At 30.6% G+C, this 19,347-nt stretch overlaps 1 protein-coding gene across 1 annotated transcript in view; it reads left to right on the top strand.

Moving 5' to 3' along the window:
• The window catches only part of LOC111630013 (E3 ubiquitin-protein ligase TRIP12-like), a 189,689-nt gene that overhangs the window by 62,937 nt on the left and 107,405 nt on the right, over window positions 1-19,347 (top strand). The window contains exon 5 of the mRNA XM_023374005.1: window positions 15,901-16,094. Within this exon, the coding sequence (XP_023229773.1) occupies window positions 15,901-16,094 (194 nt within the window). The remainder of the gene's footprint in view (window positions 1-15,900; window positions 16,095-19,347) is intronic.

Raw genomic sequence — 19,347 nt, 5'->3', positions numbered from 1 at the left:
AAAAGTAAATTGATAAGTGCTTGACTTTCAAAGATAAAGCTGAAATTAGATTGTCATATTTTATGGTATTAATAAAAATTTGTTTTGTATTTTCAAGAGAATAATACTTGTGTAAGAGATTTATTGTTAACATAAACAATGCTAACTAGAATTGTTGAATTGTGTACTTCAAAAATATAAGGTACACAATAAATTTTTATGTTCAGGCATATGTGAATAATATGCTGTGATCACTGAAATCTATGACAATTTTTACTTCTATATGAAAGTTTCATGTAACTAGGAGCATTGTGGCTGCTAGAGGACTCTTGTAAAGATAACATTTTCTACCATTTCTCAAGTAACTGTCTGGAGCTCACATGCAGACATTTCTGCATTATGATCCTTTGACTTTGTCAAAATTAATCCCAAAAAATCAATTGAATGCTTGAAACAGGCTTTTGAGGATATGACATTTTAGACAAAACAGTCTGTAATTGGTTTAGTGAATGTAAGAGGTACAAAACAGGTTTGAAAAATGACCTCAGGACTGGTCTTTGTTGTCCATTAGTATCAATCACTGAAAAGGTCGAAGAGATTTAATTAAAGAAAATCATTGAATAAAATATGAACAGATAGAAGAAACATTGAAGATTTCATCAGGCATAATCAACACAATCATTCATGATTACCTTGGCTACAGGAAGCTTGTTGCCAGTTGGGGTGCTTATTTGTTGACAGACAAGCAGAAGGAAGGAAATTTATTGAAATTCAAGGACAGATCTTCAGATTTTGTAATGGGTGATACAACTCAATATGGTTTTGATTATGAAATAGAGAAAATAGTTTGGTATTTTTCTCCTCCTCTAAAAAAAGTGCAGTTTTATATATATATCTGTCAGTGTATATATATATACACACACCGTATATATCAATGTCTGCCAAAAGTTTTGAAGTGTTCAAAAACTGGCCTACAAAGAATTATTTCATCATGATGCCATGGCCCAAATAACAATAGTGCTTTATTTAAAAAGTACCAGAACATTGATAGATAGTTTTGCCAAGTCTGTGTAAGTCATTTACATTTGGAAAGGTATTTATGGATTTTTATAATACTGTTTTTAATCCCTAAAGAAGAAATGACATTTTGTAAAACTTTATTTTGGCTAAATTAATTAATTAACCCACCCAATGCTATATGATCTATGATGATCTATTACGTACTATAATTTTGGTTTGCCTTTTTTATTAAAAGGATATTACAGTATTAAATTCTAATTGAATTTGAAGTTTAGTTTTGGTATGCTTTAAAATGTTATTTTGAGTGTCAGATTTACCATATGTGACAGATTCAGTGGCAGATACCATACATGCCAACTGCTTAGGGACCCAAGTTGGCTGGAGGCCTATTTTGTCAATGGCAAAAACACTAGGGAACAAAATGTATAATCATACAGTAAAGTGTGAAATATTGTAATTGGATAATATCAGCATTCAGAAGGGTCCTGAAGAAGCCAGAATTTCACAAGGCTTTTATTGTTACATTTGCATGGATGCACAAAATTTGAAGCTTTTCTGCTATTTGTATTAGAAGAATTTTTTTTCTATTAGGAACATTGCCATGCTGCTTTTAGGTACAGTATTTTATGTTTAGAGAAAATAAAAATAGTAACCTTCAAAATTGAAAAATTGTTAAATTTTATACTGTTTATAAAGAGAGAAATAAGTGATGTCATTTACCAAAATAAATGGAAATGAACAAGCTGTCTATTAGTAATTAAATTTTGTTCATATTATTTATTATACCATTTAATTTTGTTACTACATATTTAATAATTGAAGGTATAATGTTTATTTTTAATAGCTGATGAAATTTATTTCTAAAATAAAAAGTCAAAATATTAAATGTTAAACAATATTTGTGAAATATGTATTTCACCCTTAGAACACTGAAGAATTTGTGAAATTTTGAGTCATAAATATGTAAAATAGTTTAAGATTTTGTGAATAAATATAATCAACATATATAATCAAATTTAACATTTTTATATATATACTAATTAGTTTAAAAATTTAATGTCTTGTGATGTTTGTAATATCAGTATTAATGCCAACAATATATAATTCCATTCATAACACATTAATTATGCTCATTTCTAAAATTCATTTAGTAGTTCTACCTAATAATTATTTGGCACAAAAATCTGGTTAATAAGGTTTGTATTAGTAGAGCTTACCTTTTATAACTCAAACTTTAAAATTTAAATTACATTTTTACTTTTGAATCTGATTTCTCACATTATGGGTTTTTTATTTCTTTCTTTTGGATTTTAGTGTAGCAATAGTTATAGTTTTGTAATTCTGAATGGATAGCTTTTCTATTTAAGTTAACAATAATTATACATATTACCAACACCAGACAGTAGGTTTATAGTGTGAGTTATTTATCTGGTCTGAGTGCTCTTTTTTGAATAATTGTGTTTGAAGCTAGACCTCAACCAAAGCCGAATACTATTAGCTAGAAACAGCTATAATACTAATTTAAATTTTGGCATTAGAGTTAGGCATTAGATGCCATTTCTTGATAAATTTAATAATTATAATTTAATTAATAATTTTAGAATTGCTGGAAGAAAAGAATTGGCCTGAAGCGGGACTCGATGCTTAACTCTAATGCCAAATTGTCTTTTAAATTATTAGTATTATAGCCATTTCTAGACTGATAATATTTGGCTTTGGTTAGTGTCTAGCTTTAAATGTATCGGGTGTAGTAATGATGTTTGATTAATTGTGTTTGTTTCCAATAACACACTGTTATTCCAATTAGTGATATTTTTTCCTTGCTGTTAATTTTGAGTTCATTTAGTATATTATTATTATGTTGCAAATGTCATGCTCAGCTGATACTAGTTCCAAGTGCTATGCTGGACTAAAGTCAAAGCATAGCTACCCAAACAAGTGCAACATTAAGCTGTGTTTATTGGTATGTCTGTCAACATCTAGAAATTTCCTGACAACGTGACATGTATTCAAAATTGCAGCTTTATTAAGGTTCAGTATTTCTAGACTTTTGTATTGTGTGGTATGACATCAGTAGAAGAGAGGATAACAAGTAGAATAAATACCTTAGCTATCCTCCATGGCTACCTTATTTCTTGAGTGAGTGGTGTGTACTACTGTACAGTACTTGTTGATTTTTTTTCAGTGGGAGCAATTTTTATACTATGAGTGTTTGGAACAAAGATGTCTGTTATATAAGTAATCTAACCGCATTTGTCAATGAGAGTGCTGTTAGGTCATGTGATGAATTGTTCTATCTGTGATTATGGTTCTGTGGTAGTATATTTTGTGTATCATTTTCTTACTGTGGGGTATATTTGTAGTATGTTACCTAGGTGTTTAATAATCTATGTTTGTTTGCAAGATCTTGGTGTATTATATTTGCTATTTGATTATGCCTATGTAAATAGTCTTATGACGGGTGAGGAAGCAAGAGGTCAGTGGGAGCCGAAATGTAGGTTTTGTATGTGAGCCACAGTTCTGTACTTTTTTATTCTGTACTGCGATTTTATTATACTGTATAATATAAATATTATATAAAACAAATATTGAATTTTTTTAATAAATATATTTTCACAAAATTGTGGAAATAAAATTGTAAAAATAATAATAAAAAGCAGAAATTAACACTTTCAGCAAGAGCCGCATGTAACTCAAAAAGAGCTGCATTTGCCCATGGTGGGTCTATGATAAGAGCTTGCAACCAGAAGTTGTGTGTTTTATTGTTTCTGGCAGAATTTGGTATTTTCTCATTTGAGTGATGCATCCTTCAGGATGTGTTTTCTGTAGTTTTTACTGTTTATGACCTGATCTTGAATGGCAAGCAAAAACCTCTCTCTCTCCAAACAGGTTCTAGTCAACCAGTAGTTTGTTGTAGTTTTGTCAACATAGTTGTGAGCTGTCATAGTCATGTCTGCCATGAAGGGCTTTTGTGCCCATGACTGCTTAGTGGTGTCTGTTATTTTGTGTTGAGATATGTCCAGCTGCTCAGAGTGAAAGTTTAAAGGCGTGTAGTTATTGTCTGTCAGAGTTATAGCTTTATGTAATCTTGATGTTTCTTGTTTTTTGTGGAAAAAAAACTGTCTGAATTTGTTTGTAGTGCAGGTTAACTATATTAGTCAGGCCATGGTCACCTTCTTTACAAAGAAGTTCACCTACCTTAGTGGTCTGTGGCTGGATTACCTCAGAAACATCAATATTGGACTGGTTTTCTAAAACTAGTTTGGGTGTTGCAGTAGCAATACTTGGACCAGTGATGCTTTCACCCCTGGTGGCCAAGGGAGAGTGACAAATTTTGTCAAATGTGAGTCTAACTAATGAGTGCAGACTTTGTTAACTCAGGCAATGTCCAAACCAGTATTACACTTAGGTCATATTATCACCATGGTTAGATTTCCATAGATATGGGTTCATTCATTCTTGGCTTCATTTCTCCCCACTGACCTCACTTGCATGGGTGATCCTATCAGTAGCAGATGTTCCAGCTGGCATAGATCTGTGGTTCATCAGAATTACTGAGCTCTCATCACAGCAAGGTGATGAGAGAGTATTAATAATAATCATTATTATCATTATCTCTGTTTAATTATTATGCCCTCTTTTAGTTTGTACTGTTATAATTTAATAACAGGTTTTTGTTGATAAAAATTCTTTAACAATTTGACAAATTATTTGTGAAAAACAGTAGTTGAGTAATTTAGCACCATCCTATTTTCTGAAAATAGTGAGGATTTTTTTTTTTGTACTCAATACAATAAAATGTATTGAATACAAATAGTTATACATTGATGTCATTTTAAAACAGCATGAAAAATTACTCTCTTGCTGTCTCATTGATAGTCATTTATACATAATTATGTCAAAAAGGAAAGTCACAAAGGTCTCTTCCTTCTATTACCATAGAATGAAATAACCATTAGTTGGCCTTAAGTATCAACTTGAATGCTATTTGTAATGCTTGCCTTTATCAAGTTTATTTTGCTATATTCATGCTGGCATCCAATGGAAATAATGCAATATTTGCCATTTTGCATGTTTTGAAAATTTAGTGTGTGTTTTTTTTTCTTTCATGGATATACTTACTATGATGTTGCAGTGTTTAAATTCAGTTCACTTTTGCCAAAACATTTTCAGTCTGTCTATTTTTCTGGACTTTCACCAGTCTGCTGGGAAAAGTTTGTGTATATTATTGCCTAGTTTTGTTACATATTGAACTTTCTTTGTGAAATTTATAGTCAGTTTTATGACCAGTTTTACCAATATTTGTTAAAATAGCTGTTAACACCAATTTTTTTGAATGATTCATTAAAGAATTAACATGTCAAAAATTTTATTTCACTAACCCCTATAACTGTGTTTAATATGATTTTAAGCTTCTCTGTTGATGTAATGAAAGATGTCATTGGTTCCTTGAAATTTTTATTTTAGAGCTTTTTGATCTTAATTTATGACCTTAAATATTTTTTACATACTTCAACATGGGCAGTAAATCTGAACCAGAGAGAATAAGAACTTTGAATTGTGATAATTCTGTAAAATTAGATTACCTTATTTTATGGTATGTATATATATATAAGTTGNAACAGTTTAAATACATTGTTAAACAAATTTTGCAATAAAAATGATTTTTTAAGATGTATTATTATTATTAATAATAATTGGGTTAAAGCATTTTTCCTTTCCCTAAAAAATGCCTCTGCACTGGGAATCCCTTCACTTAATTAACTGGATGCAGCGGATAAGTAACGTAGTCGGCGTATTAACTCCTTTTTGTTCATGAAGCGTGTGGTATGTTCGGGAGCAGAAACTTGTTCTTGAAGTTTTGCCAGCAGTAAAATCTCGTAATCAGCTGGCTATTTCCAAAATATAATTTAACGGTCCTAAATCGTATCGAGAAAAAAAAAATGCGCAAATTAACTCAACTTCTTCGAAATTATGTTCAGAAATGAATATAATACCTTACATTAAGATAGCATCATATAATGAGTTAGAATGATTTTACTATTCTCAATATTTCCGATCTATTTACCTTCGTTGCCATGACAACAGGCCGTACACAATAATAAGGGGGTCGATAGGTAGAACGACCGTGAAAATTCACAGAAGCAACTTTTTAAGAAATAAGAATACACACAAAAAAATAATAAAATAAAATAATGAATTTAACACGTAGTCCGAGGATATACGTAACGGATAAATTTAGCTATAAATGAATTAAAATAACAACGAAACGATGTTTGGTATGGAAATAATTTATTAAAATAAAACTTAAAACAGTAGTTTTAAAAGAATCCGAGAAAAGTAGGTCTCGTCGTACGAGTCAGGATTCGCTTGTGCTATCCGGTTTTCAATACCTCCTCCCCTGGCATTGTACGTGGAGTCGCTCCTGGTGCCTCGATATGGCGCTCGGCCAGCTGAGACGCGATCACTTTGTTGCAGTGTCATAGTCGAATTTGACTCGGTTTTTAGTTTTAAAAGGCGATGTACGTCACAACGACGTTATGGATACGAAATATTAATAAACGTAAAGGGACAGTGTTTTAAATGAAACACAGGATAAGTCACTTGATTCAACAAACAGGTCCGTACGAAACACGCAACACAAGATTTTGTCGAGACAACCGCTTGACGCTACGCACGAGGTGAGTCTATAGGTCTAAAAAGACACTTATCGACTAATTTAACTGTAAATTAGTATTTATACTTAAGATAGTATGCTTAAAAATGGTGATAGCTACCTCGTCGCTAACGCTCGGGTTTTTCTTTACGTAAGCATTTCCTTGTTTCGTGAGTTTCGTAACAGCTATCGAAATGTTTGAATTCTTGCTCTAGCTATCTGTCTTTTCATGCAGGTGAAGGACTTCTCTGTTTATAATGGCTTACTAGATGTTTCCAACATTTTATATATAAACATGTTGAAACGTTTGTCAAAACTCGTCCTATTAGCAACACCTTGTTTTATTACTAAGTCAACCTTTAAGTCGATTTATGCTTCTAAACTCGAGAAATAAAAAGGTAGAACATCGTTCACGAATTCGTTCTGATATATGGATTTATATTTTCTCTCTCAAAAGTTTATATGTAAAAACAGTTCGACTCACTTTCTTGAAATAAAAAACTTAAATGATGATGATGATTCTATCAGAATGGCATTAAATGAAAATATTTAAGGTAAAATCAGAGTTATGTAATTAAGTAGAAATTTAAACAAGAAACCAATGGACTTTGAGATTTGAAGTAATGCATTTGTCAGTTTATATTGATTTTTAGTAGATGGGTGAAGTAAATATTGATGTCTCCTCCTGATGATAGGACATAAATAACTTTTTTTTGTTAGTTTATCTTTAATAATGCAGTTTAAGTTACATGAAATAATCATAAGATAAATTGAATAGTTTATTGCAGTGAATTCAATATTGAAAATTTTTTATTAATTTATTGCTTATAGCCAGTTAAAATCTTTTAAAACTAAAAGTATTTTCCATGATTAAGGCTATTTCACAGCTTATTCATGCAACTCTTTCTTAAGATAATTGTAATAAGTAAGGCAGATCCATAACAGGTTTAAGCCCTTTCCATTGACACAAAAAATCAAAATTTATTTGTTCAGACATAAACATGTTTTTATAAACATTTATGATGGAAAGTATGGTTTATTTGACGATCCACAATACAATAATCTTGCACATTTTAATAAAAGGTACTGTATACATCTGGTTTCATGAATCTTGACTGGGTTGTAAAAGTGCACAATAACAATAACCAGCCTATTTACTTATTGAAAGAAACAGATTGTATGATGAATCTGTGACAAAGTCCCTGTGTGTTGCCATAAATGAGTGCTTGAACTTTATGAAACTTCCAGAACCACAATGGAGTCTAGCCACGATACATGAAGCGATCTGTACTTATAATTATTCAAATATTTTTCAGTTTTGAGTTTAGCCCTTCTTTTGGTTTTTTACCTGCCTCTAATGATGATTTATAATTTTAATATAGAAATAGGACTTATCATCACATTTAAAATACAGTAGAGCATCGATTATCTGAATCAATTGGGAACTGGGTTGTTTGGAAAATAGATTTTTTTAGATAACCAATTATGTATGAAAAAATATATTAACCTATCCCATGTTGAAATTCGTTCAAATTCTGGCACATCCTTAAGTACCCTCTCATGGTTGTACCAGTGCTGCCAGCTAAAACATGCACACGAACAAAAATAATGGAATAGCCTGAGACATAGCCAAAGATTGCAGCACCACAGCACTAATGAAACCGAAATGTCAATTAACTGAAAGCTTTCCAGTCGGAAGACTGGAAAGCTTTCAGTTAATTGATATTTTGGTCGATCGACATTTGGATAATCGATGCTTTACTGTATTAGCATCTACCAATATTCGGGTAGCCAAGACAATAAACATGCCAACCTATTACTAAAGTACAAACACAAACTACTAAAATAATTTAATAGTTTGAGTTTGGGTTGGAATATCAATAGTTTTCAAAGAGATTTGATTTGGATATGTCATCTCTCACCATCCCTCCTATTCTCACTGTGATGTGTAGCTATATTTACCACAGTGGTGCTCCAGAGGGGGTTAAGATATTTCAGGTTTGAGAGATTGGACATAAGCTGTACTCCCCAAAATAGAACTGTAATAGCTATCAGTTGATCATGTGGTAGCATACCATTAGTTGTCTTCTCCACACTGATAGACTAAATAAAATCTTAACAATCTTATTGCTATAATTAGCACTTTGAAAAATGGCATTTACTAATTTAGTAGATACCATCTCAAATATTTTTTTTAAAAATCTCGTTTAATTTTTGTTAGTTCATTGTAAATATAATTATAAAATAAGTGAAACAGAAACTAAATCACTATTTGAAGTAAACTGCATAAATTTTTTGTAAGCATATTACCAGTACAAATTGAAACAAGGCTTTCCAAAGTCTGATATGGGGTCCCTTTTGTCTGTTTTTGAGTAATGAAATACTTAGAATGTTTATATTAATAAAAACTAATAATTTTTTTAAAGAAGGGGTGGCTTTTTATTATTTAAAAAAAAAAATTTTGGAGATTATCAAACAATCATCTCTGATCTCATTATCTGATCTCTTTATTTTAATATATATATATATATATATATTAAAATAAAGAATGTTTCTTTATTAATTAATGACAATCTTAAAATTATTTTGTTTGTTATTAAAAATAACATGAATTTATAGGGGTAGTAAATAAGTTAAACACTTTTTGCGCACCAAAAAGTTTTACTATGCTTTCTATATAATTTCTCAATGATTTTAACTATACCTTACTAAATTACAAGTTGCAAAATCGGTAGCTAAGCAGCCCCATATTAGCGAGGTTGAGGCCGAAGTTTTAAACGCGAAAACGTGTACGTCGGACGTTCAGCGCCGCTTTCCTGTAAGCCTAGAAGTTTGACAATGGTGTTTTGGATAGTCAGTGGAATCATGCTCGACATTCCAAACAGCATTGTCAAACTTCTATACTCACAGGAAAGCGGTGCTGAACGTCCGACGTACACGTTTTCGCGTTTAAAACTTCGGCCTCAACCTCGCTATTAATTGACTTTCTTAAACCGATAACCGTTATAAAATTAACTAAACATTTTTCAAATAAATAAATTTAATTGAATATAAATATTAAAATATATATGCACAAATATAAGACATTAAAACAAAAATCGGCCATTAAAATTCAAATAAATTTCAATCGGTTTTCTGAAACATTCGAAACCCAGTTCATTGATAAAATTAAAATTAAAAATAAAGAACACGATTAATACACAGAAGTCCTAAAGGAAATGTTTTCCTGCTTATTCGAAAATCCATTGAAGTATTATCATCCTGTCACATCCGAGACTAATGGAAAGATTTGGGTTTTGAGGTCATATACAAAGCGAACTGTCAAATCCGAGTTACGATGTCTAGTCCGGTAAATAAAGTCACAGGTCGGTAAAATGCATCCCTTTTTATCACATTGGCAAACTGGAAGATTTGTACCACCTTGGCACAATTATAAACTCCAATGTCTCCAAATTCTTGAATTCCTCCAGTTCTTTTCTTTTGGCTTTTCTGAGATGAGGGCTGAAAATAAAATTAAACATTGTGAAGAGCAAAAATTGAATTAAACATTTAATCTACGAAAATTGCACTTATCCGAAAAGACGATTCCGCTAACATCCGAAGATGTTACTCGCATCGTCCATACCAGGATCCATTTTCGATTTCATGCAACCACCAAAGTGAGTATTTCTTCTCTTTCTTTAGCAGATTCTTTAATTTTGGGGGTTCCCCTCCGATAAAATGGTCCGAATGGAGTTTATTTCGATCGGACATTTTCCGATCGGAAAATGTCCTTTGTTTACATTTCGGACTCAATCTCGTCGTAGCTCATATGAACCAATTTCAGTCTGAATGTTTTAGATTGATTCCAATGGAGCTTAATTAATTTAAGAAGCCGTCCCTGATCTACAATATAGCTGTAACATTCGAAACCCTGTGTTCACTTGAAATATTAGGCCTTTGTACAGGATTTTTAAAAAGGTAGGATTTAAAAAAAAAGAGACATTACCTTTTCATAACGCAATTTATTAATTTTTACTATATAATTATATAAAGTAACAATACAATATACAAAGTAGGAACTAAACGGATTAAAACTAAATACTGTACGAGCAATTATTTATTGTGCATCGTCACAATGCCGGGCTGCAATTTTTTTAATCATATTTTTAATTAATTTAATTTAAAATATATGCTCTCCATCTCAAATTAGTAGTGGCTTGCCCCCTGTACATCATACTTTTCCTTCAACAATGAAGTCGTATCAGTCATATATCTAACATCTTTCAGGGGAAAATGTTTGAATTGAAATAACGTGACTTCCCGTATAGACCAGAAATTTGTTTATAGTTAATCGGGGTCCCCTACCCCTAAGGTTTCCATGTCCGGTATTGACATTCATCTATCTAATATCGTTCTCGAGATTAAAGGAGGACACTGACGACAGTGGAAATTTATAGGTTACAATTTTTTTTTTTCAAATTGCACCCCAATAAGTTATTAAATATATACAACATGGCCTACTGTTTTATTAACATATTACGATTTAACGACCGAATAAACGAAGGTGTTAATAATTAAGGCATCAGTCTACTGTTTTGGAAGAGCCGGTATCTAATCCTAGTGAGCAATTTCCTAGGAATTTTCCATGGTCGGTCTGTTCCAGATATGTCGGGTTCCTTCCCTTATCAGTCAGAGTGACGGCCCCATTGTGAGCCTGAGCAAACTTACGATAGGCATGGGAAAAAATATCCTAGTGCCCACAGAGCTGAAAGAATTAAAGTACCCAAAACCTCGTGTTCGTGATCCTAGAAAATATAGTATATATACACTCCATTCCATTTTTTTAACTCTGCCCTGTGAGTACTAAAAGGACCTCTTATAGCAAGCCCATTATGTTTTGTTGTTTGTTAAGTTATGGCAACGCAACACTTGGGCGATCTGCCTAGGGGATGCCTTNGAATGGAATACTTAAAATTGAAAATAATAATTTGGTTTTGTAGGTGGGAGAAGGGGAGTGGTTATCCTTAGATGCTGAGTTAGTCATGGCAAATGGAGAAGTGGTTGGGACCAAAATACCTACTGGCCACAGCATTCTTATTGAAGCTCATTTTGAACTCCCATATGGTATGTTTACTATATTTTAACAGAAATTACATGTACATCAAGAAGTTCTGTTTAAAATATAAATAGTAAAATTATTATATATAGTTTTACTATTTAAAATTATATAAGCTATATATATATATGGCCTATATTATAATTAAAATACTTTAAAATTAAGAAAACAGATTAAAATATTTTAGAAAATTGATATTCTTTGTCTACTGTTTTAAAAAATGGTTTGGTGGTTGGAGTAAAAAATTTTGATAAATAAAAATGTGATTTTCTGTCAGTTTATGTAGTCTTCAGTAGTCTAATTAAATTTGAATAATAAAAGATTTAACACATACTAAATCAATGATTGTTTGTTTTTATTTTTAGAATTAACTTTCAATTAATTGGAGGAAATGTATATAATTGTGATTAATTATAGAAATGATTTTTAAAAATTATTTTTAAATTACTACAAGTAATATATGAAAAAAAAAATATGTTTAATTAAAATCATTTGGATCATTATTGTTAATTTTGTTTCATTATGATGATAGAAGTTTAATTCGTTCGAGACTGCATATTATTCAATACTAAATGACTTACTATGACACCTTGTGAACATGCAGCCCAAGTTTATTACTTCCAAACGTTTTTAGTCATGTTAAATGACCTTTCTAAGAAAAAGAAAACTTCTTTTTTAACCTCTTGTTTTTTATTTTGTTTTTTCTTTTGGTGAGAAAGGTCATTTAACATGACCAAAAATGTTTGGAAGTAATAAACTTGGGCTGCACGTTCACAAGGTGTCATAGTAAGTCTTTTAGAAGTTTAATATTAAATCTGTAAAATAAAAAGAAATTAGTATCTTGAGATAATAATATTCAAAACTTAATATCTTAATAATAGTTCTGAATAGTAATTATGATATGAAGAAATAATTGTTATAATTATTATTCAGGAACTGTAACTATGTAAAATTAATTCTAAATATATACCAAATACAAATATTGTCTTTATCAATTGACAGTTGTTAGAATATTTATTTTGTAAGAAGCACAAATATTTCAGTTTTTGTTTGATTTAAAAGAAAACATGTTTCTAGAGTTTTTTTTTTTTTAATCTACTAGCTGTATGCCTTGCTTAATTTCTTTTATATTGTAACTTTGATTTATAAGCACATCTTGTTCCTGAAAATTTGTTGTAAGTTAATCTTATAAATTGGGACAAGTTTTTCCATTATTTCTTATGGTGGAAATTTGAACCTCATTCTTACATAACCCAATCTCCTTGCCCATATTTTGTAAAAAGATTAAAGTGCTACAAAACTTCACACAAGTAAAATAAAGTGAAATAAAATTTGTTTAATTAATGAAATTTTTTACTAATAAAAGTATCTTATATATATATATATATATATGATACTTTTATTTCAGCACAATATTTATTGAAAATACCAACTTCACATTTAAGATGCAAAAGGTATATATATGCATACATATAAATACATACAAAAGTTGTTTTATGTGTACAGTAATACAGTAATTGAAAATATATAAATTACATATATTTTTTTCATCTGTAACAACAGTCTAAAATTGTTTCTGGTATGTATGATAATTCAGTATGTAGTAAAAATAAAGCTATTTAAATCAAAAATTAAATTCATAAATTTTGTTTGTTAAACTTTCTTGAAGTTTTTATTTGTATAAAATGGATGGAATTCTAAGTTATTGTATGCTGTAGTTGACAAATGCAAAATTCCTTATTGTATTAAATTCTGATCAACTTTCTATAAGATTATAAAAATTTTGATACTCTATAGAATTTTTGAAAATTTTTACTTAAGATTATGAAGATATGTGCATCATGACAAACATTTTATGCCATTTTTGTATCTAGTACAATGAAGTTTTAATAAGTGTCCAATATGCTGGCAAACTTAATAAGCCAGCATCTCCTGCTCATCTTTGGGGAGGAGTATAATTGCACTGGGTATTCATCTGTATTTAGGTTGCCAGTTAATTAAAAACTAAAAATAAATATTTTTAAATTTAATTACTAAGTTAAATTGAACATTATGTTAAAATTTAAAAGTTTAAAACACCAGCCTATATACCAAAACAAATTAAATTTAAAATAAAACCAAAATTAATTAATTAAACTTGAAACATAATACTTCAGAAAATGTGGGTAAAGTAATTGCCAGTCTTGTTTGATTTGATTATATTTCATTCAGACAGTAAGAGTTGAGTCTCTATTTATGGCACTTTTGTTAGGTGTTAGTTTTGGTTCAGTTTTGGCATTGACAGAATATTTTGCTTTTAATATGTTAAATATATAGTCTATAGATAGGTAGGTACTGTACATAGATATAGATAAGTGTACAAAGTAAGTTTTACATGCAAAGATATGTAAAATTATATCTTGGTTGCTTGCTGTTCTTTTAACTATATGTATTTTCTTAGCATAAGGTTGACAGCATTATGCCAAGAAAATACATACGTAAAATTGTTTCCAGGAAATGGAAAAAATTTCATCATCCAATAAGTTGGTATATTCCATATATTATATATATATATATTCAGAATGTCACTGTATTTACTTTCATCTTTCGATACTTCAGTATGGTAATACAGTAAAATATTCTTTGAGAGGTTGTGTTATATGCACATAGAATTATTTCTATTTAGCTTTTAATGATGATGATAAACATATGCTACTTGAAGGCTTTACTACTATGAACTGACTGTATTTTTTGTAAACCTTTCTAGGCATTCCTGAGACCTAAGTTGTTTAGGTGCTGAATTCAGTCATTAATAGCTGAGGGTGTATGTGTGTGTATATAGGATCATATGTAAAAGGGGTCACAATTTTCCACTTATTTTCATGCGTAATTATACTGCATATAATTTCTATACCTCAAATTTGACAATTCTGGAAAATCCTATAACATGTCTTCTCTACATGTGCCAAATTTCAATATTATACATTGTTTAGTTTGAGATGTTTTGTTCATTTAACATTATCATTGGCTGAGCTGTCATAGGGATGACCTTCACAATTTGAGATAGCTTGAGCTAAAGTGAAAAAAGTTTAGTTGGAATTAAATGATGGGAGACCTGAGATGTTTCTCAGAAGGACCAGAAAATGATTTTTCTGTGGTTGTTTTGTGCACAAAATAACTCTATGAAAGTATTTAAATTGTTGAAGGTAATAATGTCCAGGCTATCTTACCAGAAGCAAGGGTTCAAGATTGCAGTAACTTGCAGACAGTACATGTCATTACATCACACTTAACTGATAACATCCATGTCATGACTACTCTTGCAGCAATCATTTTAAGACCTCTATGACATCAGGTCATCAAAAATCCTGTCAGAACAGGAAAATTGCCAACTTACATATATGTGATTGTGTGACAAATACAAAGTGTACACTGTCACATGCCTAAGGTGGCAATCTTGTTCAGCATTATGAAGGACTCTGATAAATGGGAAAAATTTTTTGACTGAAATTATTACACAGTTATATGAATAGCATGTAGCATGAGCATATCTATTCCTGTTCCACTCGCACTATAATAACCAAAACTTTCACTTTACAATGGGGCTTTGCATGAGAATATCATGGAAGCACAGCTGAGGAAGTCAGTTTGATGAAAAATGTTCACAAAAAACTAGTAGGTACAGAAAATTATCACTATTACATTTGATTGCAGGTTAATAATAGAATTTTAAGTAATTTCCAAACAAAATTAATGGAAAAAGTTGTAAAGTTAATATTTGTATGAAGTTGTTTTAAATGTTGCAATATTTATTATAATCAAACATCTTAATAGTTTAAATTTGAAATCCAAAAGTAACAAAATTTGAATTGTCAATAATTTGTTGCTAAATATGTCACGTTGTTTTTTCAATGACAGATTGTTAAGCATTTGTTACATATATACTGATATGAAATAAAATTTCTGTAAAGCTGACAATTCAGCTTCAACATTGGAGATTTTATTCTGAAAATTTATTACAGAATGCAAATACTGAAAATCCTTACATTTTTAGATATTTCTGTGATAGTTTTAATTTTAATTATTATTGATGATTTCTATGGCTAAAAAATATATTTTTGTGTGTGTTTATTTTTAAAACTGTTTTTAAAAGATTTATTTTCTTTAGTAGTCGGCGTTCCTCCCGAGTGACAAAGCTTCCAGCTCCAGGTTCTAGTGGGATAGCTGGAGGAACTAGCCGACAACCAGTTGCTACTAGAAGTGGGAGTGGAATGTCTGGAGTAGATACAGGTCAAGAAGGAACATCATCAACTTTCAGAGAAAATAATAGCTCCCATGATGGAAATTCTAGTAGTACTCAAAGTAAGTTGTTTTAAATTTTATTAATTTGAAATACCTTTGCTTTAAATTTACTAAAATGTAGTTTTATTAAAATCACATTTTTACTTACTTTTTTTTATAAATTTACAAATTTTATTTGTATCCGAAAGGAGAAAGTTGGTAATGTTTTTTTACAAGCTATATTCATTTATGTTAAAAATAATGGTAAAATTTCAAAAATTTAACTTCATTAATTTTTATAAAGTATTTATGCATCACATACGATGCATAAATATTTTAGCTTTATAAGCTAATAAAAACAAAATAGACTCTGTAAAATTTAATGGAGCCTATAATAAACTGACACATTGTTTTCAGTGTGAGTTTTCTGATATATGGCATTTATCTGTAATAAGAATAAAATTTTAGTTTTCAGTTAATCTTTTTAATTTAAATTGTTGAAAAAATTATAACAAAGGCTGAATTTTAGTTGGCATTATCAACATTGCATGAAGTTAGATTTAACTATCTACTTTCTTAGTAATATGCATAGATACACATTACATTACATTATTGGAAAAAATTGTATTAATAAAATTTTTGAATTTTAAAATTAAATACTTAAGTATTATAGCTGTTTAATTAAGTATGAAATTCATAAGACTTTGAAGTAAACAAATAATTGATTTCTTTATTAAATACTTTCATTTGTAGTTAAAAAAAAACTATTAATACTCTTATTAAACTAATTGTCATTTTCCTCAATGATGTTTTCATGTATATTAGCTTAAAGTAATATATAAAATAATTTAATTGCTTAAATCTCTCTCTCTCTGATCATTAGATTCTTAAGATTAACACTACAAATTTAAGATTATATACTACAAACTTTTCAATTTTCAGCAAAACTGTTCAATCAAACAAATATTTTCATCTTGCTTGATAGACCATCTTCAGGTTATATAATTTTAAAGCAGATTATTATTGTTAACATGTGTTTGAAAATACACTGCTGGCCATTAAAATTGCAACACCAAGAAGGAAAGCAAATAAAAAAAAAAAGATATTTATTGTATGTAAACCGTATGGATGAAGACAATGATTAAATTTGCAAGCACTTTGGGAGTTTACAGGGGTGCGAAATTAGTAGACAGTTGCCACCCCTGGAAGCTAAAACGGCCCTTATCTGGTTAGGCATGGAGTCAAACTGGGCTCGGATGACAGAAATGGGCAACTTATTCCATGCTGCTCCAAGTCTATGCCACACTTTATCAACCATATTAGCTGGAGAGGGGTGGTGGGCCAATCTCTCAGCAACCCATGACCAAATGTTTTCAATTGGTGAGAGATCTGGAGACCATGCAGGCCAGGGCAACAATTGAATACCCTCTGTATCGAGGAAGGTCAGAACACGACGTGCAACATGAGGTCTTGCATTATATTGTTGGAAGATGGCACTTCGCAGGCCTCGAAGATAGGGCACAACCACTGGATGTAAGATGTCAGAAATGTACCGATCTGCGTTCAAATTACTGTCAATCCAAACTAGAGATGTGCATGTTGTGTATCCAATGGCTGCCCATATCATCATACCAGATGCAGGACCCCTATGCCGATATCGAATGCAAGCAGGTGACGAGCAGTCTCCTTGGAGCCTCCAGACACGTATACAGCCATCAGAATGCTGCATGCAGAACCAAGACTCATCTGAAAAGATGACATTGTGCCACTCCTGTATCCAGCTTTGTCATTTGGTGCACCAGAGTCGCTGTCTCTCTCTATGCTGCATTGTCAAGGGAAGCCAAAGTAATGGTTGCCGTGCTGACAGTTCATGCTGCTGCAAACGTTGTTGCACCATACAAGTGGATACTGGAAGTGCTGCAAACAAGCTCATTTCCTGACTAATGGTCTGTAATGTGGTTGTACGGTTTGCACAGCCAACCTCACAATATGTCTGTCCTCTCAGGCGTTAGTCATGGGAGGGCGTTGAGATCCTGCATTCCGTTCACTAAGGCCCTCAGCAACCCATCGATTCCATATTTGCATGACAGTGGTCGGATTCTGACGAGTGCGAGTGGCAGTATCACGGAACAATAATCCACACTCTCGATAGACAACAATCTTGCCTCTATTGAATTCCGACACTTGCTGATAAGCATTTCTTCTTCTTATTCGAGGCATAACACGATATTCTGATGAAACCCCGACCTTACAAAGCAATTTATGAATGAGAAATCCACCTCACAACTTTTTTTTTTACGCAATGCTTCAGATGTCCCTCCTGCATCATCTAAATGTGCTGAAATACTAATCATTTGCATATCCCAATCTCTTCTTCCTTTCATATGATTTTGATGTTCATACGATCATCCCTTCCTGGTGTTGCAATTTTAATGGCCAGCAGTGTAGAACAAATATGGTTGGAACATGCAGGATTTAAAAATTTTAGATTTAAACATCATTTTGTGTACTGTACATTGTGACGGGAAAGAATAAATACAAATTTGAAATCCCAAATAGAAAATGTACACTTAAAATATTTTAAAATAATAATCCACTCAAGTCACAAGCTGAAGAAATAAATACAGATATAACTGTACAGAAAAGTAAACAATAAAGATGGACATAAAAATAGTATTATTTAACAAGAGGGAGCCCCATATTTTATTAAATATTATCTTAAATTAATGTTGTTTAAATCTAAAATTTTTGAATGCATCTCTATCTCTATTTGTTTCATTTTTGAAAATACTGTATATTAACAAAAATCTTCTGCTTTACCTGAAGATGACCTATTAAATAGATTGAAAACATTTTGTTGAATTAAATTGTTTTTGCTGAGAATTGAATTGTGTTAAATGTATGATCTTAGTAGCTTGTCATTTGGACTCTGGACAGTTTGTCATTTTCTAATTTATTTATTGAATATTTGTTTTCAAATTTTTGTATATTTTTTTTTTATATCTAAAATCTACAATATAAATCTTGGATATATTTTTAATAAAAGTTACTTCAAAGCTTAACAACTTTAAAGGAAAAAAACAATCTTAATAATTTATATTATCAAGCACTACATGACAAAATATTACTCTTATATTTATATGTCTCTAGATCATAAGTTTTTTTAAAATTAGTGCATATTTTTAAAAACATTATCATTCTAGTTTTTTTTATTTTTAGAATTTTATAAGTTTTATCAAAGACTTATCTAAACCTTGATACCATATTTAAATGTCTTAAATAATTGCTAAGTTCAGGAAACCAAAATTTTGTTTAGAAATATTGTTGGACTATT

This window comes from Centruroides sculpturatus, unplaced genomic scaffold (genome assembly GCF_000671375.1).
Source record: "Centruroides sculpturatus isolate CEXI.00-Female unplaced genomic scaffold, Cexi_2.0 scaffold415, whole genome shotgun sequence".
NCBI classification, from domain to species: domain Eukaryota; kingdom Metazoa; phylum Arthropoda; class Arachnida; order Scorpiones; family Buthidae; genus Centruroides; species Centruroides sculpturatus.
Note: the sequence above shows the minus strand (reverse complement) of the source record. Positions and strands in the feature narration are given on the sequence as shown.